The sequence below is a fragment of the Argiope bruennichi genome, chromosome 1 (genome assembly GCF_947563725.1).
Source record: "Argiope bruennichi chromosome 1, qqArgBrue1.1, whole genome shotgun sequence".
Classification (NCBI taxonomy): domain Eukaryota; kingdom Metazoa; phylum Arthropoda; class Arachnida; order Araneae; family Araneidae; genus Argiope; species Argiope bruennichi.
Genome location: NC_079151.1, coordinates 74,966,556 through 74,991,926, shown reverse-complemented (window position 1 = coordinate 74,991,926; position 25,371 = coordinate 74,966,556). Strand labels below are relative to the sequence as shown.

General features: G+C 24.4%; 1 protein-coding gene across 2 annotated transcripts in view; it reads right to left on the bottom strand.

The window, feature by feature from the left end:
* LOC129966469 (protein unc-80 homolog) overlaps window positions 1-25,371 on the bottom strand; it is a 94,025-nt gene that overhangs the window by 15,975 nt on the left and 52,679 nt on the right. For both annotated transcript variants that reach the window (XM_056080899.1, XM_056080906.1), the window contains exons 30-54: window positions 24,679-24,787; window positions 24,518-24,590; window positions 23,488-23,622; window positions 23,182-23,374; window positions 21,851-21,994; window positions 19,970-20,154; window positions 19,719-19,802; window positions 18,881-18,949; window positions 18,653-18,751; window positions 18,054-18,150; window positions 17,408-17,562; window positions 16,076-16,222; window positions 15,839-15,883; window positions 13,614-13,798; window positions 13,396-13,525; window positions 12,342-12,407; window positions 12,015-12,233; window positions 9,798-9,955; window positions 6,879-6,989; window positions 5,214-5,445; window positions 3,857-4,060; window positions 1,719-1,758; window positions 1,585-1,640; window positions 541-705; window positions 16-139 (exon numbers count right to left, since the gene is read on the bottom strand). In XM_056080899.1, coding sequence (XP_055936874.1) covers window positions 16-139; window positions 541-705; window positions 1,585-1,640; window positions 1,719-1,758; window positions 3,857-4,060; window positions 5,214-5,445; window positions 6,879-6,989; window positions 9,798-9,955; window positions 12,015-12,233; window positions 12,342-12,407; window positions 13,396-13,525; window positions 13,614-13,798; window positions 15,839-15,883; window positions 16,076-16,222; window positions 17,408-17,562; window positions 18,054-18,150; window positions 18,653-18,751; window positions 18,881-18,949; window positions 19,719-19,802; window positions 19,970-20,154; window positions 21,851-21,994; window positions 23,182-23,374; window positions 23,488-23,622; window positions 24,518-24,590; window positions 24,679-24,787 — 3,225 coding nt within the window. The remainder of the gene's footprint in view (window positions 1-15; window positions 140-540; window positions 706-1,584; window positions 1,641-1,718; window positions 1,759-3,856; window positions 4,061-5,213; window positions 5,446-6,878; window positions 6,990-9,797; window positions 9,956-12,014; window positions 12,234-12,341; window positions 12,408-13,395; window positions 13,526-13,613; window positions 13,799-15,838; window positions 15,884-16,075; window positions 16,223-17,407; window positions 17,563-18,053; window positions 18,151-18,652; window positions 18,752-18,880; window positions 18,950-19,718; window positions 19,803-19,969; window positions 20,155-21,850; window positions 21,995-23,181; window positions 23,375-23,487; window positions 23,623-24,517; window positions 24,591-24,678; window positions 24,788-25,371) is intronic.

The following is a 25,371-nucleotide window of genomic DNA, read 5'->3' as shown; positions in this document are numbered from 1 at the left end:
AGATAAAATGCTTACCTTTTATACTGCTGCTGATTCTTATACAGAGAGGAAGTATCAAATTCATAAGGTACATTTCAATCTTTTCAGGACTTGAATAAGCAGAACTACCTCCACATACACTCTCTAAAGACTGGGTTTCCTAAAGAAAGGTAAAAATACTGTTAAGTGTAAGGGAAAAGTCAGCAAAAATTATATATTATCAATGTATTTCAAATAAAAAAAATATGAAAAACACACACACACACACACACACAAATATATTTTAAAATTTGTAGTTGTTTGTGAAACAAACCAAACACAGAAAACTATTTTTCCAATTTGAAAAGAAAAACAAAAATAATATATCTGAAAATCTTTTGAAATCATAATCAAAATAAATTAATAAAAAAATTTAGTTTCACTTTCTTTCCTAACATCTATGGATTAATGATTAAATTTAAACATTTGATTTTCAAATTCTTTAATGAAAATAATTCTATATAATTTAAGATAAAACAACATACACAAAGCAATTTATATGTAATTAAATTAACAACTTACTCCTAAGGCAATCATTTGCATAGCAATGAGGCGAACTACAACAGAGCAAAAACCTGGGGGTGGAGACTGGCCCATTATTGATGCAGTAGAAGGTAAATTAGTAGAGCTTTCAGCAAAGGAACTTTGGTCTCCAAGAATAATACTTTGACACCCACTTACTAAAGACTGAAAGTAAAATTTTATGCATGCTACTTACTTTTCTTATACATGACATTTTTGTTTTTTAAATAAGTATTTTTCATTGTAGTTCTGCTCACAACAAGTGAAAAATGATGGCAGAATTTTTTTTCTGCCATTTGATATTTAATTTGTAAAGTATGATAATACATACATACTCATTAAAAGGATATTTTGTTTCTTAGAAATAGATATTTTCAATAACAGGTCTGTTTAATACAAGTGAAAAGTTAGGGTAGGAAATTTCAATTCTGTCATTTAATATAACACTATTTTTTGCAAAACCAGAACAGCAAAGGTTGTATATTTAATAGAAATAAAAGTATAAATTCATTTAATGTTTAGAAGTAGTTATAAAAGGATACATTAAAATTTTAAAGAACTATGTAATTTAGAAGATATAAAATAAATGTGAAAGTAATTCCTTTTTTGACAATAAGAATGCTTGGCAAAACAATGCATGTAATTAAAAGAAGAGTCTAGTTCTTCAACTTCAATTAGTTATAGTGGAATTTTAAAATCACATCAAACACTAGACACTGATGTATAATTTTCACTTCTAATTTTAAATGTTAATAATAGATATTTCATTGCCAGCAGGGATTCTTTTTAAGCACATGAAAAACTACAATGAAGTTATGTCTTCTGTAAAATGCAATCTGAAAATAAATGCGTATTTTTAATCGTTTTTAATCAGGCTTTTTTATTTTACACAAACTATTTTCGCACTAAATAAAGCAAGAAAGATAATACACAAATATATTATCAGCATTTTCCTGAATCTTAAACTCATCAACTGCAATAAAATGGAGTTTAAAAGCAAATTCAACACATCACAAAAACCAAATACAAAATAAAATTAAGTACCTTGAGATGAGGCAAGTGAACTATATAAGGATGTCGGTATAATGTGAGGTATACACCTATAATGGGACAGATAGTATGAGATCAAAGTTATGGGGCAAAAAAATAAACGTTTAGTAAAAAATTCCAGTACAAACCTTTAAGAAGTGACCTGGCAGCATTCCAATCAGTTAAGCGCTGTAAAAAAGTAAAAAAAATCTTAAATCTTAAATAAGCTAAGAAATAAAATTCCTACACTGATAAAAACAAAAAATAGTTAAGAATAAAGATTAACTACAGAAAAAATAACCAAATTGTATGGTGCTCTGTTTTGTATTGTTTTTCACAGATAATTATTTTTTTCAACATTGGAATATTTTAGTTATTTATTTTACAACAGTCGTTAAGCTATTACATTCACATAAAAAAAAACCCTGAAAATTCCAAATAATGCTAAAATTGTAGAAATTTACTGCTTGGATACTTCCATGTTTTCTTAAAGTGTTCATGTTTTCTTAAAGTATATTTAATTTCAATCCACTGAAGTACCTCTACACAGTATTTAGTTACTCTACAAGAACACGATTTTGATTTGAATAACTGAAATAACATAAGAAAATCTTAGCTTTAGAGTGAAATCTTTTAAACGAAAAAAAGGGGAGGGGGCAGAAAAAAAAAGGAATTTATTTATGATAAGAAAATCATTATTTAGAGATGAAATTGGGATTTTAGAAGATGAGAAGCAAAATAAAATTATAATATATCATTTTCCTGTTTCAAAACAACTTTAGCTAAAATTACTGAAACCAATTTTCAATTTATAGAAAATTATCCAAGTTTGATAGAAATATAATGGAAATGCAGATGCAATAACCTGTTATCAATATTTTCTTATTGATCAAATCAATAAAAAAAAATACGCAGTCCGAGATTTATTATAAGAAGAAACGAGAACTAAATAAGGAATAGCACTCCTAATCCAAAATTTTTTACTTTCATAAATAATTTATAAAAAGAGATAATATAAATAAATCACAAGAATGTTATTCTCTGAAATTTTTCATATTCTTACAAAAAATGGTTATATTAAATTATGTAATATAGTGAAGGAAATTAAGTATGCCATTTAATATAGCTTCCCATTGACAAACTGTGTCCAAAATTTGATAAAACTTTATAATTTTAATATCAAAACTATATACTATGCCTTTTTCAATTATTACATTCACATATACACAAATAAACGGATTTACAAGCGAAAAATCTTTAGCAGATTTATTTTAAAATTTCACACCGATCAACAAGTCTGATGATATAATCATTATCTAAATTGCATTCTTATACTTCTGTTTTTGAATTATCATGCTCAAAGATGACAGATTAGCTAGCAGAGAGACAAATCTGATTTTTAAAATTTAAGTCGATAATAAACCATCACAAAAATTTCTCTTTAGACACTTTGATATATAAGAAAGTGATGATGATGATGTTGTGTCCGCATTACCACAGAAAGGGGATGCAGTAGCTTCTGAGGGTAAAGACCCCTGAGCACCCAAGGGCAAAAGTCTGACTTCTAGCTCATATGAAGATGAAACTCACACATTCGCTTGCACAACCCCTTTTTACAGGGAGGCACATTCACACACCTCACAGATAGAACACAGATGAAGAACAACCATGCCCGAACCGGCACTCGAACCTAGGACGCTCAGATCATGGGGAAGACATGCTACCCCTGTGCCAGGGCGCCGGCATATAAGAAAGTAAAAATAATAAATTCATTTTAATTGCATTTATAAAGTTATAATAAATGAAATTAAAGCAACAGTGAAAAACAAAACAAATTTAATTAAAAACGTTTAACACACTTATTAGTATTCAGGATTGAAGATTTTTTTAAAAAATAATTTTTAATTTTGAGATTTTTTTTTTCAAGTTGACAATGAGCAGGTGTCATTACTTCAACTTTAATTAATTGATAAATAATTTCTGAAAATATTAAAATAGCATATTGCCATCCAGAATAAAGAAAAAAAAAACTATAAAATTTTAAATTTCAAGTATATCAGGAAGTGAATGAAAAAACAATAAGAAAATTCATATGGACAAAGATGAAGAAAGCTAAATAAATTACTTTAAAAAGTATAATCATCTTCCTCATGTTGTTATTCATTTGTCTATTTCCAATTTGTAGTTTCATTTAGCAATTAGCTTCTTTGGTAAATACGTTTTGAATAGGGTCTTAATCCATCGGATTTTGAATGTAAATGGTCAAGGAATTAATCATAAAACTCACTCGGATAGTCGGTTTTTTAGCAATTTTACTGAAGGTCTTCTCAATTCGTCGAAGCACCATAATTAAAGCAGGTCTCATAGCTTCTTGTGCCCATTCTGAATGTGGTAGCACTTCATTCATGTAACGTTGAAGACCACGGCAAGACATAGTTATTGGATCGTAAGGTGCGACTTTAAGAAGACTGTGAGCAACTTCAGCTAATCTCTAAAATAAATAAATAAACTATGAACAAGAGAAATTTAAATTTAAATTAAATCTTATGTTGGATATTAAATTATAAAAAATAATAACACAATAAAGGAGAAATTTTATTCGATAATATCAGTTCGATAAATACTACTATTTAGTGCATCTTTTCTTGATATTAATTACTTTCAAACAATTCAATATACATTGGTGTCAAATTACAAGTATAAGTTATGCTATTTAAGATAAAATTTTAATTATTTATTAGGTAAAAATAATTACTAGGTAAAAAATTCTGAAAGAAAATAGAAGATCAATTACTAAGGTTTAATAATATGAAGGAGGGGGAAAAAAAAAAAAAAAAGACCATTCATTGATAAAAAATGACAAATCAAAAGATAAAGTCAACCATCTTTTAAATAACACATTGTTTATTTTTAATTTCTTCAATCTTTTTATCTTTGCGTTAATTACTTCAATAAAATGAATAAATGATATGATGACCAAATAAAAAAAAATTGAAGTGTAAATAGAATAAAAATAAATATAACTGCCTATAACATAAAAAAATAATTAATACAATTATTATTTCACCTTTCAATTATCTTATAATAAGCATGAGTTTCAGGATATTTTTTTGTAATTAAAATAAGTTAATGCTTTATAATAATTTGGTAATCAAAAAATGTTTTTTAAAGTGCACCAGATAAAATAATTACTTTTATCTGGTGATAAAAATTAGATAGATTAAAATTAAAATAGATATTATTAATCATATTTTTAATTAAAGCAATGATTATAAAAATATTTTAAATTCACAATAATTCCAAAAATTTAGATATATAAAACCTATAATAAAAAAGTAACAATAAGACATATCATCTAAATAACAATAAAATTGTATATATCTTTGAAATTATCTTCAGTATTTAATATTTATACTATATACTGAATGTATTATAATATATATACTATACTAATTAAAAAAGATAAAACGAAGTAAGGTAAATTGAAACCACCCCCCAAAGATCAATAATTTATAAACAAATTCTTTGTATTTTGTAAACTTTATAAATAAAAGATGTTAAATAATTAAAATTTAAAAAAATGTTTTTTGGCAAAGTAGTAAAAAAAAAAGTTATTTTAACAAATGAAGAAATAATTTACTTACAAAATGACACTTGTTATCTAAAAGTTCAGTTGATTTGCTTGATAAATCTCGAAGTTTTTTAGTTAGATCTGCGAGTCTTGCTGAGCATATAGTGTGGAATTCAGATACAACACTGAGTAAAATATCTCTGGGTCGTCGAAATTCTGTTTTCATGATATCACTATCTCCTATTTGACGATCATATTGTTGTTGTTGCGGTTTACGTGAACTGTAATAACTGTCTGTCATAAACCTAGATAAATTCGAGTAGTTATTTTCTTGCTAAAATAAACGTTCAAAAAGAGGTTAAACACAGTATTTAGTATAAAATCTTATCATATACTTATATATATATATATATATATATATATATATATATATATATATATATATATAATGTATGAAAAACGCACATAAAACATAAAAATATAAAAGCACAAGTAACATAACTATCATACAACTTGCATTACTTTTGCACTTTTCAAGGGACCAGGAAAGAATTGTAAATTGCAAGAAATCATTTACATAGATTAAAATACTCAAGAAAGAAAAAGGTAAATACTTCATAAAAGCACATTATTAATCTTACAGACTCTTATTTTTAATATTTCCATACAAATAAATAACCTATGTAAATTAATTGCTAGCCAAGAGAAAAGAAGTAAAAATATTATGTAATATGCTATTTCAATTTGGTAGTTTTTATAGGATAGGGAAATAGGAATAGGATATATATATATAGGATAGGGAATATAGGGAAATACATATATACAATAAATGTGTTTTCTCTATATGAGACATTTAAATCATAATGAACGATAATATATTTATAATATTAATAAATGGTTACATTGGATGAAAAAAACAACTACTGCTTATTATTGAAATATATAATTCAAAATGACCTTGTTTGCATCTTTTATCCTCATGCTCTCTATTTATCTTTAAGCTCATTTAGATTATCCAATTCACCCCCTCCTCTCCTTTTACAAATGATGCTATCATTACTTTTATGGATGGTTACCATCCATTTTATTTAAAGTTTTTTCTGTTTGAGCTGCTTGGCATGGTTAAGTGGCAGGAAGTATAAAATTTCATAAACATATTTAAAATAGGGTTTTAAAATGTTTTAAAAGCTGGAAATCTTGAGGGGATAAAAAAAATGAAGTAAATGATAGAAAAAATTCAAGATGGTCACATAAAAGTGAGATAATACAGTATTTGTAATAAAGGTTTTAGTATGTGTAACTAAATTGAAATATTTAATTAATCATAACTATATACAAAACAAACAAAATGAAGATACACAAGCAAAAGGTTCTATTCAAACCTAGTTATTTGATATGAACAGCAACTTCTTTAATTTTGTACAAAAAATTAAAATGAAGGTTTTATTTTTATAAAATTACGTAAAATGATTCAAACTCTATGGAGGTTATCATAATAGCAGTTTTTATGCCTTCAACTAAATCGAATGTTAAAGTAAGTGATATTTTGCTTCTATGTATTAATAATTTGATATTTTTTCAAAGGAGTTAAATTTAAGTCAAAAAAAATAATGTGGCACAAATTCAGTTAACACATCAAACGCATAACACAAATACCAAAATCAATCATTACCTTTATATTTCTTTGAAATAAAATTTATTTATAAATTTCATAAAAAATGGTAATATAAAAATATACTTTGAATGGCTGTCATCATCCACTTCATATGGTGGTGAGCATGCGCCTCTAGACATATTTTTGATACTGGATCCACGTAAATCAGTTGTACGCTGTGGGCCTGTGTAGTTCCTAGTAAAAAATGCATTTTTTTTTTGTTTCATTGAGGATAAAACTGAGTTATAAATAAAAAACAATATTTTTATTATAAAAAATATTAGATCATTTTGAAATAAATTCTTCAAACTAAAACTTTAAAATATACAAATAATGTGGCTGAATCTAAAATTCTCATATGATAAATTTAAAATTTATTACCAATTCAAAAATTAATAGCAAATCAAAACCAAAATTTAATAGCAAATGAAATATGAACAAAAATTCGATAAGATTTAAAATATTTGAAAAAATAAATATAACTTAGAAATGAAAATTATGTTATGATTTTACATAATTACACACACACACACACACACACACACACACAAAAAAAAAAAAAAAAAGAATCCACGCTAAAAAATTTTTTCCCCTATTGGAAATAGGAAAGCATCTCATCCTTTAAGAATTTCTATTATTTCTCTAGTTCTAAAATAACTGAGTTTAAAAAACTTTATCAAACTGTCAAATACACTTTTTCCGAACGATTTCATTAAATGCCAAAACAATTTTATTAAATTTTAAAAAAATGTAAATTTTTCAGCATATATTCATAATTTAAATTTGGTTAACTAACATTAATTCTCAAGACAGAGTAAGATGCATCAAAACAGGTTAAAATTTATTCAATAGGAAAAAAACTGCAATAAAATGGCAGAAAATGGAACTAATAATATTCAAACTAGACGTAAAAAAGAAAACGTTTTAAAAAATTGGATGAAATGTTGCACTTAATAAAAAGTCTAAATTAAAATATTTGAGATGAAAGCTAGTAAAGTTAAAAATTCTATTAAATGTGGTGAACATAAAATATCTCCACAGTAGCTACAAACTAATGGGCTTTTGGCAAAACTTAGCTTTTTTATATGCCAGATGGTATGCTACTAATATGTAGTCGGACTAAAACTACATCTTGGTACCAATTAAGTTTGGTAATCCAATTAACCAACAACTAGCTAAATAGGTTTAATAAAATAGGTTTTAAAAAATAGAGTTTATTGTTTCTTTTTATGCGATTGGTGTCTTCACCAGGTCATAGATTTGTATACAAAATAGCAAATGATTCAATATAATGTTATGGATCATATTGCTGTACCTGTTTCCTGTAATACCAATAAGAGAAGGATTACAAAAAAAACAATACCCAAATGTTCTTCAAGTACAGAAGACAGATGTTCTTTAAAAAGTGATGATCTAAAAACTAACATTTTAGTGATTGCAGAATGCTCATGAAATCTGTGAAGTTATAGTTGTACAGATCTGATGTTCATCAACATACTTCAGGTCTCATGAAATACTGGTTACTTCAAAGGTAAAAATTGATGTGAAAGGGTGAAGTTTATGACTTGCAATGTAATGATCATGAATAAAAGCAGAATTCATAAGAAATGTTGACTTAGTTCCATTTATAAAAATGAGTAATTAAGAACAATATAATTCCTAATGATGCTTAAAAAATGACATAAAAACAGAGCTATCAGTGTTTGATTTTGTAAAAAGTTTAAAAGTAATAATAAGTATTGGCATAATGCATCTGGTTTTTCATCCGTGGCACATGATCACGATTATCATCTGTATATTACAAAAATCATTCAGCAATATTCTAGCTAAATGTAATCCCGAGTGAGGAATGTAGGACAAATGGGTATTGAATAAAAAGGTCATTAATTTTATTCGAATTTTCTTTTGAAAAGGGTTGCAATTATTAGATAAAATATGATAGAAATAATAGGAGTTTGATTCTTCTATTAAATAAAAGTAGTTCAAAAGCCTCAGCATATTAGCTGGCATTGGTGATACCTTGAATGCTCCAATGCACAATCCAATAGATGTTAAAATGTTTAATCTTTGGCAGACAAAGATTAGACATTTAAGTAAGATGATCTAGCTGAGTCATATACAACAGACCCATAATTAGCTGTATATCAAATATTTTTGTGGTAAACTCTTAGCAAGCACATGCAATCAGTACTTCAAGACGAGTTAGATAAAAACTTAAAAAATGTTTAGCAACCTCAGCCTTTATGATGCAAACAGCCAAGCATTTAAGTAGAAGAGTAGTGCCAGTTGTTGAAAATGTATTAATATTTTATTTTATTTATTTATTTATTTTAGAATGTCAACGTTATTTAAGAAATATTTTTTGCTGTCTCATTTTGTAGATGGCAACTTGTAGATTAATCCCAAGATGGAATAAACAAAGTTTGAATTTTTTACCGGTGGGATATCGTTTTTCTATTTTAATATAAAAAGCGAAAGAAAACGGTGTTTTTCTTAGGCAGCTTTAACACCAGTCATTTCCATTTAAATCCTCATTTGAAACAGCTTAAGGGAATATACTGAATAATGAATAAATAAGACTCTGAAGAAGCATTTTAAATCATTCTATACATTGCAATTAAAAGATTAAATTATTCCACCATAGCAAAAGTTAATTCTTACAATAATTGGTTTTGGAGGAAATGATTATAGGATTTATGCTAAACTAAATAGAATTCATCAATCAATTTCTTTTCTTAGCAACTAGAAATTTTAAAAACTAGTTTGACCTTTCATATTATTGCCTGGTGTTGTATAGTAGAAAAACAAGCAAATTTATGTAATTAATATGAAATTATTAATAATATTGTTTGCATTTTAGAAAATATTGAAAAAATATATTTCAAAATACCTGAAGAAGTGACTGCAATTCGTTTTCAAGGTTTTTTCAAAATAAGACCTCTTAATTAAACACAATTGAACAAAATAAGTTAGATTTATCAATAAAACATTCTATTAAATTACCTGGCAAGAGCTTCACAGTTGCTAATTAGAGTTTTCATACAAATTGAGATATTGTGTATCATACTGAGCTCAGATCGGGAACCACCAGGAGTCTCCTTTTTCGTAGTAAGATTTTGTAGATGTCGCAAGTAGAAAGGTAATACAGCCTCTAGAATTGTCTGAAAATACAACAATTCGTATTTAAACACGATAATATTTATAAGTTGGAACACTATCTGTAAACTGCCTCGTTTAACATGCATGATTAAAAATTATCCACAATGCTCTGCAGAGCAAACTGTAACCAAATCAGGCAAACAATTACGTCTTGGATACTAAGTTCTCACAGTGAAAAGAAATGTAAAAAATTTAAATTTTCAATTAAAAATAAATCGATATTTTCGCTTTTATTCACAATAACTTCAGTTTTATTAATTTAATTTTCTTACACAGTTTTTGTAATTTTAATTCACTTTTAAAAATATTTTTAAGTCTAATTTACAACAATACTTTTAATTGTTCTTGTAATTATGTCAGCACATTCATGTTGCAAATATATTAAATATATTTTATGCGTGCATGCCATCATTGCTACAACTAAGAGTAATGATAACATGCTTTTAATTATAGCCAAATAGATTGTCAAAATTTTCTCTAACGGTAAAAAAATATTATAACGAATATAAAAATTTAAAAGAATAAAGAATTTAAAAAATAATATAATAAAGGAATTTAAAAATAATTTTTTTTCAAATACAGAAAATTTTGACAATATATACCTAGTATGTAACCTGATTCTTCACCATCTAAACTGAATAAAAATTAGCGATTTTTAGTGATGCACTATCCTTTTAATAAATTTCAGTCATGAGCATCCATGGTTCGTTTCCATTAAAACTGCTGCTCCTGAATTTTTAATATTTATTATCATTCTTAATTTCTTATTGATAATAAAAAGCATGGATCAAGACTTAAATAGCTTAGTATTAATTCAAAACATATAAAATCCGTTAATAATTATAAGCTAAGCTTCCTTTTGAAACTAAATTTTTTCCCAAGCTCTTACTGTCAATTTTCTTTCTGCAGAAATGATAAAAGTATTATTTTGTACTGGTCCTTAGACAAGATCATACTAAGTAATGATTTGTTAAATCTGTACTGACATTCAATTATGCTTTACAATTTTTTGTGGGCATAACACAAGGTTTCACTATCATCCAAATCTCACTAATGAAACAAAATTTGATAAAGTAATGTTAAATGGAGATAATTTTAATATTCACATACTTTTAAACCTTATAACTTATAAATAATTTAGGATAATTAGCAAATATTATAATTCCATGACAATTATCAAAATAAATATGACAAATATTATAATTTATCTATTATATATATGAATAAATAATTTTTTAAAGCAAATCCAAATTAAGTAAATTGGCATAATGAGATTTTCTTAAGAAAATTTTGCTAAATTTAGCAATAAATAATTAATTAATCTTTAAAAGTGTATTTCACTATTTTGTTCTATTGTTTTGCCAAGAAAATCAATGCTTATTCCAAACTCCTAAAATATTTTGAAATGATATATACTACTCATTAGCTAGATTTTGAAGTTAAAATGCCATTATTCTGATTTTATAAATTTTATTTTTAAGGTAATATAAGGAATTTGAAAATAGTCTTTAATTTTAATATTTTTTTTAATTTTAAGACTTTTTAAATATATATTATTTATATTTTTACATTGACTTTTGAAAAATTTTTGTAAAAAATATTTTAAAACCAGTATTTGTTTCATGATTATATTAATTTGGGAGGGGTTTTTTTCATATCCTTAATGAAATTTTATTGGAACTTTCGTGTGTTATTTTAACACACATATTCCAATAAATTTCTTAAATTCCTGATTAAATAGTCAGATATCAACTTAATGGCTTTAAGGATTAATTTATTAGAAAAATATTGTAACCTAATTTAATGTTTCTTCCTAGCTGTTTTTGATGGGATAAATATCATTTCATAAATTTATTTAATTTTATAACATATTTAATCGTATTTTCCATAATGTTAGGAAATAAACAAAAAGATTTCATTTTACTATATCATTTCCTCATATACATTAAGCTTCAAAAGAAAATCCTCATTTCCAATTCTTATTTTCTCATTCTAAATTCTTTATTTCACTAGTTCAAAATTTTAAAATGCTATCACTTATTGAAGAATCAAAAGACTTACTAGCATTTGATGGCCACGGTGAGAATCGGCAGCATAAGCTACAACTGTAATGCACAGAGAAATAGCATCCAGTATAGAAAGTGTATCTGGATCATTCTGATAACAAAAATCTAAGGCTCTCAGAGGTTTCTCTACATTTACCAATTCAAGAATGTCTAATGGATCGACCACGTACTGTTCCAGTGATTGTAATAGTTGGAAGAAAGCCTTCGGTTGAACCTGAAGAAAACATGCAAACGATGTATTTACAAAAGAAATTTTATTATCTATCATATTATCATCATACTTTTTTAAAAAAAGTCTTAAGGAGCAGAGGAATATACTTACTTTGCTAGCATCTCCATAACTACTTTGGACATCCATATCAAGAATAGGTGCAGCAGCACCAAACATCTAAATATACAACAGCAAGCAGCTTAGTTAAAGAATAAATAAAAACATTTTAAAATAACACAATGACTTTTTAAAGTCAGTCTGGAGGTTAGACAGAAACAAATTTCCTTTTCGTTAGACACATTTTTTTCATCACATATTTATAGTTATATTTTATAATAAATAAAATATTTTTCATTTAATGAGATCACAATTAATAAATGATTAATTCTCTCAATACACAGATGCCCATTAAGAACTACATGAAAAAATCACTATATGAGTTGAAAAAGAAACATAACTTAATTATACATAATCCTTTTTTAATTTAATTTCATTAATTTATTACCAGAATACTTTTAAACTCCAATAATTTAAGTCGTATTGTGAAGTGGAATAGATTATTTCAAACTAAGAAAAGTAAACATTTTGCTTCTATCATCTGTTGATGACAAATTATTCAGCTGTGTTTTGTAGTCTGTAAGTTCATTTTTTTTTTTTTTTTTTTGTAGAATAAAAGTGATATTTTTTTGTTATTGAGTTTATTGGATTGTTTTAACATACATCCACTACACCAGACTTTTAGAATTTGAATTTTCAATAACAATATTTATTTCTTTTGTAGCTTAGCTAGGCCATTTTAATAATATATATATGGCTAGTTACACATAATTACATAATTCATTGATTATCATACAATTCCATTATTCTTGCAATGGAAAAAAGTTACATTTACAATATATTACAAATGAATATTAAAAGTCAAAAAATAAAAATAGTTATGAAATAATTCTTTCATATTTGCCAACCATTAATAATTATAATGAACAATCACTCCTTAAAAATTTTTATGATGGAAGAGCACTTTATTTTGAAAAAGAAAGAAAGAATATTACTGTAAAGTTTTACAGAATCATTAAATATTTCTTTCTAATATTTCCAACATTAGAATGTATATAATATTTCAAAATATCATTTATCCATATTTTAAATGAAAAGCAAAAATTACCTGCAATATGAATGGCTTTCTATGCAATATGTAAAACTGTTTGCAAACAAATTCTAGAGTGCGACATAATAAATTATTTGTTTGATGATTTGAATATATCCGTAAGATTGTAGGCATAATAAGTAAGTATCTAAAACATAAAAATATCAGAATTAAACAGCATATAATTCATTTTCATTGGCATTTCTTTTCAAAACAAAGGTACAATTTATACATACCCATTTGATGCGAATATATTTTTAAACTGTAAAGCGGCATTGAGAAATGTAGACATGCACAGACGTAAAATCATAGCATCTTCTGGGTGTAAAACTAAAGCTCCATTCACAACATTTAAGAAAAGATGTATATCAGAGGAGTGTACAAAAAGACCTGCCATGGCTTCAAACATCCGAGAAACAAGCTATAAATTTTTTTAAAAAAATTATGAGGTCAAATAAAAATAGTAATGCAAAGTGATTGTTAATATTACTTTCTTTCCTTATAAAAATGAGAAAATAAATGTGAAAGAATGCTTTGCTTTGTTTTTTTCCCATTTAAAAACATTTGTCATGTATTTCTCTCTTTGTATTCATTTAAAAAAAATAATGAAACCTCCATACCTATGATTTCACAGAAAACAGTTCACAGTTTCAATAAATTGAATTTAAATGAAAAGGATTGGGAAAAAATCAAAATTAAGAAATTAAATAAACTGAAATAAAATAATACTCTCTTAAGTCTGAGAAAAAGCCTTCCATATATGAAAAAAAAAAAAAAATGATATATTTTATTCTTATATATAATGACAAAATATATAATTTGTCATTATCATATAAGATTTCAACATTTTTTAAATAATTACAAGGTAGAGAGCACTTTCTAAAAATAGATAATTTTCAAATGGATAAAAATTTTAGAAAATTTTAATATGTAATTTATTTTTCAGCAAATTAAAGAAATTATTGAAACAAAATCTTATAAAATTTTTGTTAATAAGCATATAAGAGAACCAAATAAAACATATCCAAATAAAAGAAACTGACATATTAATATGAAAATTATTATATTCACTATATCAGAATGATAAAAAAATACAAATTAGTATTTAGAAAAATAACACAAAAATAAATAAAAATGTATTACTCATATTTAAGCTTTTCTGCATTTGGTGTTTAAAAATGAAATAGACAGATAGATTTTTCATAGATAATGCATCATTTTTATAGAAATACAAGTCAGAAAATTCGCACAATAATAATACAAGCAAACTTAACATACAAACAGTACTTTGACCAGAGTTCAATTTAAATAGAATGTACAGACATTATACACAAAAAGAGGTTGAAAATTATATTTTAGAATAATTAAAATACATAGTCAAATCCAAGAAATCAGATTCATCAAAATGCACCAATTATTCAAATATATATTATTTGAAAAGCAGAGATAATGCAAACATTCAAATTAAAGATTTTGTAAGCATAAAAACAGAATATAAATAATCAATATTATCTATGTATTTGGCTCATGCACAAGATAAGTATCTTTACTTAAGTATCAAAAGGAATACTTAAGTAAAGAATAGTTAAGTTACATAACAGATATTTAATTTTATTTCTTTTTACATTCACATTTTAAACACCTTTGAACTAATGAAGAAATACTAGCAAATTAAACTAATTATCTCATGCAAAAGCTTATTAAAAATCATTAATCCTTTAACAACTAAAGCAAAAAAAAAAAAAAAAAAAAAAAAAAAGCTTTTCATACTTAACAATTTAATTTTTAAATTTTAATATAAGAATTTGTAAGTCAAAATAATATTTAATTTAATCTATTAAAATATATCAAATGTCTTTTCAGTTTATAGTTTCAGTTTTAGATTTAAGCACAGTTTTGAAGAAATGTTTTTCCACACACAAGACTGTCATAAGTAAAAAGCTGTTATGTTTGCAGAAATATAAATGCTATGAAAAAAAAAAAAAGAATATCATTATGGTGCTAATTAAGATAAAAAAAGATTTATATTTTTGATTAAAGATTATAACACAATTGCAATTCAATTAAAGTACCAAAATCGGTATTAACCTGAAACAAGTAAAAATGTATGGATTTCTTAAAAGAAAATATTTATAAATAAATAAGAAATAACTGAAAATAAAAAAGTTAAAGACTATTTAAGAGAAATCAGAAAAGACAAAAAACTTACATAAATATAAATATCAAGCATCATTTAAGTCAAAATTTACAAGAAAAAAATCATTTTTCATTTATCACCAGGAAATAAACTGCTAAAAAATGTCCTAGGACATGAAAAATCATAATCTTGTTTTATATCAATAGAGTAATTAATACATTTTGAAAAGTATTATGTTCCTTATTATATAATAAATAACAATTTTAAATGATAAGAAAAACATTTTTCCAAATGGATTTGATGTATATATACATATAAACTCACTTTAACCCAAACCATTTTATGAAGTGTATCCATCGCAAGCATTTCCTACAGAAGAAAAAAAGAAGTAATTTAAGACATTACAATTAATTACATAACAACATTCATACATTCAACATACTTGCTTACAACATTCATTTTTATAGGATAAAAATGTTATTTAGATAAAGTATGTGAACTAATTATATTCATTAACACTTAGTATTTTCAATATATTTCATACATTAATTTTATACTCACTTTACCCAGGGACCCAGAATAAAGATTAAAATCAGACTCTAAGGCTTTGCGAGGAAAAGAAGGTAGTTTCATAAGTTCTTCATGTAAAAAGAAAACTCTTTGAGATATTTGTGTGTTCGAATTTGAAATTGCCAAACTCATTAATACCTAAATTAAAAATCGAAGAATATAAACAAAAAATACACAAATATGAAATTGCAATCATAATTTAATTTAATATAACAAAATAGAGTTCACACTTTATTTTACTCATCAGTTATATATTTTCTTCAAATAAAAAAAGTTACCAATATTAATTATTAAAAAGTCATTATATCAAATGAAAAGACATAAAATCTAAGATTAACAACATTTTGAAAATTTAGGAAAAAAAAATAAAAAAATTGAGAATGTTTATATGTTCTTTTTTGAAAAAAAAAAACTGCAGTAACTATCTTCAAAGAGGCATGATTCTGTCTGCATAATTCTATTGTTCTTAAGACAGTAAAATCATGTAGGGCTATGAAATATGAACCATTTTTAATTTAACAATGCACACAGAAATAAAATGCACCAACAAAATGCTTTATATAATTTGAAAGAAAATTTAATTCCATATAAGTTAGCACATTTTGATTTTTAAAAGTTTTTTTTAACTTCTAAAATGGAATGTTAAGTATGTAGATTTGAATTTTTTTTACCAAATGGCCAGAATATTTTAAAAAAAATGAGAATAAAAATAAATCTGAAAAGTGCTTATTAGTTATTATTTAATATGCATAAATAAAATATATAGCATAACTTGTCTTGTAAGATTTGTCTAAGAACAATTTTTAACACCTGTGTAAACAGCAATAAAGATGCAAACATTTATTTTCATGAAAATAAATGGTAAATGGCAATGTTTAATGTAAATACATTAATTTTCATATTTCATAATTTACAGATTTCAACATCTAAAATGACAGCATATTGTATAAATAACAAGCATTTTCTTTTTAATATGATTGAAAGATCAAAGATGATTCCAGATTTTAATAAAGAACAATAAAAAAAAACATGAAGATTTTCAAAAAGGCAAACCCATGTTTTTGAATTTGATTTAATATGAAGAAATATACTTTATTGATTTTAATATATTTATTAAAACAAATAAAAAAAATATCCAGTGAAAAAAAAATATGTCTCTGCGCCATAACATTACAGAAATCTGAAAATATTAGCTCTTAGATATAGAGAAATTTTGCAACTTTTCTCAATTACAATATCTTTTCCAAAACAATAAAATTAATGACAACAAATAATGTTTATAAAATTAATAAAAATTTGTATGTAGCATTTAAATAAACTTACCTTTCCTAGTTCAAGAAAACGTAATTTGAAAGACTGACTTTGCATAGTTTCAAAAGCTATATCTGGATTCATATGAATCAATGATAACTGTGGATATTGAGATCGTTTGAAAAAATAAAAATCTCTCACATAACTTTCTGGACAGTGCATCATATCTAGAATATAAAATCAAATAATTTATAAATCAATACTGACAAATTTGTGATACTGTAAAATAAATAAAAATTGCAAATTTAATAAAGTAAAAAGAATGCTAAGTGTGGCAAACAATACTTTATGAATACTATCAATAAAAAATGCTAAATGTATGCTTGTAAAATTGTCATCTTTTTAGTAATAGAAATAACACAAGATTAATATTTGTTGCTTAGTTAAATTTAATTCAATTACACAATCAACAAGAATTTGGTGAAATTATTACTCTAATGTAATAAAATATCAAACAATATAACATTTTAATGTGACAACTATTGTTAGCTTTCAAGCAATAATAATAAATACCTAGTTAGATATTAATAACTATCACATGGGATAAATATAATCTTAAAACTTTTTAGATTTCATCTTAAAGGAATGCAAATTGCATTTCTATCATATTTATATAGATTAATGATTTTATTTAACTAAAGAAATAGAGTAAGTTTACTTGTTTTAGTATCCACTAAGAAATATGCATTATGCTGTGTTTCTTCAATACCAAAGAAATCCAAACTATCTTGCAAAATAAGTGAAAATTGAGTGTCCTAAAATTTAAAAGAAAATATTATAATAAACAACAATTTTACTTTACATGATCAAATGCTATTCCTAAGTCACAATATTTAATTCAAAAAGTTTAAAGAATTCCATCCTTAAATTCATTTCAAGAGATTCATTGCATAAAAAATTGTACATAAAATGTTTTAAAAAAGACCTGAGCCATAAATTAGTACATTTGCAAATTAAAGAGAAGAACCATGAATAATAAACTAAACTAAAAGAATTACATTCTTGAGATCAACACTTTAAAAAAACTAAACATGATTCAAAATTTTGACCATACAGATATTTAATTGAAAAATTAATGATGAAAATTATATTACTTCTCCCCCCCCACTATTGCCGAAAATTAAGCTTTGCAATATTTAAATATTTTTTCAAATTGTTATGGTAATTTTGAATATCTCTAATTACTATTTAACATTAGTAATATTTTTGGAAAGATATGTAACAAAAGCTTTTAATCAATGGACCAAAAGATATTACCTCATGAATTGGGTACTGAGATGGAATGCCACTTGCATCAGGTCCATGAATAATAATTTTCTTTGCACTGGGAACATTTGCAGTTATAAGCAGTGTTGCCTATATATGTATACATATATATATAATTAAAAGAAAGTCATACATACAACTTGAGATATTTTTTTAAAGAAAATATTACTGACTGATTGATTACTATTACTGATTATTTCAAACATAAATTTATCTTACATCACACTGTTCCTTTCTTAAAACTTGCTTTAAATCTTTAAGGAATAATCCATTTACACTAGGTGCAACCTAAAGAAGAAAATATATAAAACATAAACACTATAATACATTACAGAATAACAATGCACTAAAATTTATACATAAAAAGAAAATATCTGTATATGCCAATGCTCTACAGGACAGACCATTAGACAAAGTGCTACCAGATTTAGCAAATATATATTTTGGAAGATGGGAATGAACAACTTGATATATATATTATAAATCTCAATTAAAAACTAAATGAAATTTCGATGACTTCCACTATAATTTCAAAAGGTATTATAAGATAAAGTTATAGCTGTTATTAAAAAAATGTATTTTTTATGACAGCAATTTATTTATCAAGCAATTTTTTCTGGAATTTTGAAAATTTTAAAAATATAGTTTGCACACTATTTACAAACAGATTTCATTGTTGCAAAAAAAAATTAATTTTCATTGCTTCATTGCTTATAATTTAAATATTTTTTTTTTATGATTAAAAACTAAGGGAAAATGTTTTGCTAATAATATGAGCAGTTTACATGAGAAATCAGAAAGTGAAATTGCATTCCCACAAAAAAAAGCATGCAATTCTAATTTATTTTGATTAGTCAGATTCTTAAGTTTTTAATGGGACTATAATGTTATGAAACTTGAATTTATTAAGCAAAAACTCATTAGTTAAGAGAATCATTAATATAAAATTATTCATAACAGATTTTATTAGATTTAATTTAAATAAAACGAAACGAAAATTCTTGACAAACAAAATAATCACTATAGATGGCTATATATATATAACTAAAAAACTCACCTGCCACAAAACTGATAAAGCGTTCCCAATATGATCTTGACCTCCTTCAATAGGTGCACGAACATAAAACATAACATAACCAATCTGAAAATTCAAAATATTGAAATTATAATATTTCAAATCAATTCATCGAATAATAATTTACAACATAAATATAGTAGTAAGAAATATCAATTAAACTGACACAATAGTAAAACTTTACAGCACAAAAATAAATTAATTAATTAAAGTAAGAACTAAAATAACAATACCAGATAATTAAAGAGTGCACAAGCTGATTGAGGCGGCAGCTGAGGTATGTATCTTAAAAGTTTTCTAAGGATTTGAAACATTTCATTCTGTCTTTCACGCGTAAGTTTTTCCAAAATATGTCTCAAAAATAAAGCGGTGTCTTCAGTAAGGCAAAGATAGGTCACTTTCAAAGCAGCTTCATAAACTGTAAAAAACAATAAATTGAAATAATTTCTGAAATAATATATATATATATATTATTATTATTTCGGATATAATGAAATAAAATCATAACTTGTATAAAGTAGCTTTTAATCAACATCAGACAACTCTCAATAAAAATCATCACCATTATATATATGTTCTATCAACTCACTAGATATAATGATTAATATGCTTATGTGATTAAGAATATTCTTCAACAATCTCAATAATTTTATTATTTTATTGTAAAAATAAAAAAGGAAACATTTCCATTAAAAGTAATTAATGTAGCACATCTGATATTTATCAAATTTTTTAGCTAAATATTTTTTATGACTTTTTTTTATAAGAGCCATTTTTAATAAATAAAGTGTGAGCTATGTGAAAAAGAAAATTAGGTCAAAGCAAATGATTATTCATTAAGACTTAAAGTTACATTTTCTTTCATAAAAGTAAGAAAAAAATATCCAATAAGTATCCATCAAAAAATATTTAATCATATGTATATTTATTTAAATCCTCCAAACCTTTAGAAGGTTCAATCAAATATTAAAAAAAAACAACAACAAAAAAAAACATGAGATATGCTAAATTCTACATTAAAAAATATTTTAAGTTATTTTTTTAAATTTAATTGAATGACAATTTTATTAACTAATACAGTTGAAATTAGCTATTTCAAAGCTGATAGGACCACAATAAAAATATGATTTATTCAAAAGTGTGAATTAAAAATGAGTGAGTTTAAAATATGCACAAGAAAAGAATGTTTAATTTACAGCAAAAATTTCTTCTTGATATGTATTAGTTATAGTAAATATTATAAAGTAGTAAATAAACAGCAAGTAATTTTAATAAATAAAATAAGTAGTAATTAAAAATTTTAATAATTAAAAAATAATTCAAATATAAATAAATAAATTTAATAAAGTAAACAGTAAAAAATATTTTGAAATAACAATTAAACAATTAAAGCTAGAAATAAATTGGAATTCAAATTTTTTATCTTAATTTTTTTTTCTTACCTTTCTCTAAAAGAGATTTTTTTAGTTTTTTTTTTTTTTATTGAATGAATAAGTAGCACAGTAGAATGAATTAATAACTTAGAAAAATATTTTTTTTTTTGCAATTATGAAGAACACAAATTACAGGAGTAATTAACTATATATATATAAAATCAAAAGTAAGTTTTTTTCCACACAATTTTAAGTTTTGATTTCAAGTTAACTGAAATAATTTTGAATAGCTTAACATTGTGATAATAAAAAATTCAAAGGAAAAGAGTAAAAAAATTACTAACGCATTTTAATTTTTAAAAAACTTTTGAATTGCTTAGAACTTACATTTTTCTTTTTTTTAAATCTAAAGTTGAACTAAAAATACCTGAATACAGCTGGAATATTTTTGAATGGTACTAATAATAATTGGTAAATAATTAGTTATAAGAAAAAAATGATTAATTAATTTTACAACTTCCTTTACAAGTTAGATAAATCTACACAGTCAATAATCACAATTTTTTCATCAAAAATTTCTTGAATATGTATTTAATATATTTTTTGTTGTAAAAAATATTCAAAATAATACAAGATTGTTCTTATTTAAATTATTTTCTATGCATAAGTTAAAATTTTTATTCAGAATCAGAGAAGACTAATTACAAGATTACATTTTTTTTAAATCATATAATTTATTACCAGAAATTCCATCATTGTTGACTTGAGCGTCTTCTAACAAATTTATAATTGGAATAGCTGCAGAACAAAGGCATGATGGAAAAAGAGCTTGAGCAGTTTGCATATGATGAGTAACTACTCTTTCAACAGAAATATCCTGATCACCTGTAAAAATATGACATACTATTTACTTTTTTGAAATAAATTTCAAATATATTTACAACTGTTGAACAAAATTCACGTGATTTTAAATTCTGTTTCGATATATTGAATCTATCATTTTACAATCATTAAAATATTTTGTTCCAATTTTTTTTTTCTTTTGTGTGCAAAGAAAATTTTGTTTTTGCTTCAATTTCCTATTATACAGGATATCCATTCTCATTGTAACCCAGCATCTAAATTCTGAATCATTAAAGATATATTATCAATTCTAAAAACGTCCTAAATGGCACAGAGAATTAATTATATTTTAAGTTGTTCGTCAATATATATATCTGGCCCTTAAAATTATAAAATTTGAATTTTTATGGAGTTTTTTGATTCCATTAGTTATAATTAATAACACCAACACTTATTACACACCAACAATTTATTTTAAGGAAGGAAATTTCTACACCGCTGCAACCTAAATTGGCCAAATCATGAAACTAATCAATGCAACCTTTGAAAAGCTGATGTCTTGCTTTTCCTTAGGACAGCTACTGAAATGGTCCAAAATCGTCTAAAATAGGGATATTTAAAGCTTCATATCACAATTTTTCACTGTTACAAAATATGACTAATAGGCCCACGAAATTTACACAAAATTTAGATATAATATTTATGCAAATTCCTCCTCCTATTAAGATATTCAAATGTCTTCAAATAACATAAAACTTTATGCCATTTAAAACTTTTTTTTAAACTGGAAATATATCCTATTTCTAATGATTCACAAAATGGCTATTATTATTGGGTGATAGTTAGAATAGATATTAAATACAGCATTTAAAATTATTAAAAGTAATTTAATTTTTTATTTCTTTTAAATTATTGTTAAAAGAACACTGTGATCAACTTTAAAAATATACTGGTGTACAGATGATGATTGATTGACTAATTAAATAAACATATACTTGAAGCCAAATTTATATTTAGTGAAGATATTGAGCATAATCCTTTAGATTCAACTAAGAACTGACATCAGTAACACAGAAATTATCAGATATGAGCTCATGTCAAGACAGCCAATATAACTGATACTATTTTCATAAGGACTCTACTAAAAAAAATTTTTGTCCCAATAAAATTGTTGTTATAATAAATATAAAAAGAGAAAAAAAATTATAAATAAAGAAAAAATTATTCACCTTCTTCATGATCTTCTACAGAATGAAACAAAGCAGGTTCGTGAGCAGCTTGAGAAGTCACTGATGCTGTGGTAATATTATAGTTTTCTCGTTCAATTCGCTTCTTTTCTTCCTCTTCTTGTAAAGCACGGTGAACTAATTCCATTTGTTGCTTGCGTCGAGTTTTTGTAGCAGTTACAAATGATCTTTGAAGCTAAAATTTATCAAATTTTTCAAATACCATTCATGAAAATTGAACTGAGGAAAATTATCTGAAACACGTCATCTGTAATAACTTTTTCTATCTATTGCATTTGGTGTACTTACTGTTTGGTCTTGATTAATAGTAACTTCTTCGACTTTTGCTTTAACATGAGGCATCCATGGTGTGTCTGCAACAGGTACGTGATCTGAAGCTATTTTTGGAGACGGGAGAGTAAATTCGATATTTGGAGGAGGAACCTAATAAATAAAAGAATATGTAAAAAAACATCCTTATTTTATCTTCATTTGGCATTGATTTATACTATTTTTTTAAGTTCTACAAGAACCGCAGTATATGTACATTCATAGTGTTTGTGTTATAGCATTTTTCTTGTGATGTTTACTTGACTACCTCTCATTTAGAACTCTTTACAATTTTCTTTACTTGGGCCTAATTTTACTTTCAGCATTTTTTTTACTCATATTTCTCTTATATCTTTTATACTTTCAACATAAATATATATATATATATATATATATATATATATATATATATATATATATATTGGTAGTTTATATAGTTGCATATATACTATATTTACACATCAAAAATATTTGAGTTAAAACAAAAATTTGAATTTTTTTAAATATTAAATTTTATTTAATTATTTAAACATAAACAAATAATTGTGTCAATTTAAATACATGACTACGAATATTTGCTGCTTATATCTTTCCTTTGATAAGATTTTTTTCATAAACATGAAGACTTTTTTTATGAGCTGCTTTTAACAAAAATTATTTTTCAATTAAAATTTTTCCTTTGTAAAAACTTTTATATGAATAAAATTTTTAAAAAGTCATTCAATTTTTTAATAGATTCAATCTTGATAAGCATTTATATACTCGCTTATAAATTAATATATATATTTTTTTATCTATTTTTCATCTACTTTTTCAAAATTTATCTTTTTTTTTAAAAATTTTTTTTACAAATAAGAGCTTATTTTTTTTTTAAATTTAATCATTTCTAAAATCAAAAATCTACGAAATTAATTAAAATTTAATAAATTTATTTATTAAAAATTATATCTCATTAAATAAGTAATTTATACAAATGAATCACAATGAAAAATATTAAATATTTCTTTACCTTAAATGTTATATGAGCTCCATCCTCCATTCTTGGCCAGCACTGATATCTATTTTTCCAAAGGACTTGAAACCTAGAAATTTAAAATATCACCAAATATTTCACTAAAAAAATATTATTTTGACAATGAATGTAGTCTTTGACACAATGTTATTACTAACTTTAATATAGCATTAATCCTACGAGCTGGATCATCATGTTTTAACTCTTGAGATAATAACTGGGTAGCAAATTCTGGAGCTTTTACTGATGCAAGTATGAATGCAACAGCTGAAAATATAAAGAACGAACAATTTAGAATATACGAAAATATACAATTATAAAATACAATATTATATATATATATATATATATATATATATATATATATATATATATATATATATATATATATATATATATATATATATATATATATATTATGAAATTCTTTTTCATCACAATTTCATTATCAACTCATTTTTAACAAATACTGTTTCAATTATCTGGATTTCTAACAGCCAAGATTTATATTAACGAAATGGATAAAATCTATCTGTGTTTTTCATATTTTAATAAAATTTTTGTATTTTTAAAAAAGAATGCTAAAGTTAGCATCAGAGTCATTTTTTAAAATGTAAAATTCGTTATTGGGAGATGATTTGTATAATTCAAGATATTATTTAGAGAAACATAATTAAATAAAAATATGGTTCCGTTCGTAAATTCTTCAACGATGTGTAAACACATTTCACACATTTTCTTGATAGAGTAGCATTGCCGATAAGTTTCACATACAAGGGTAAATACTTTTTTGAGAATAAGCTTAAATAACTATTGGGAAATGCAAAGAGACGAACGAAACAATAGTGATT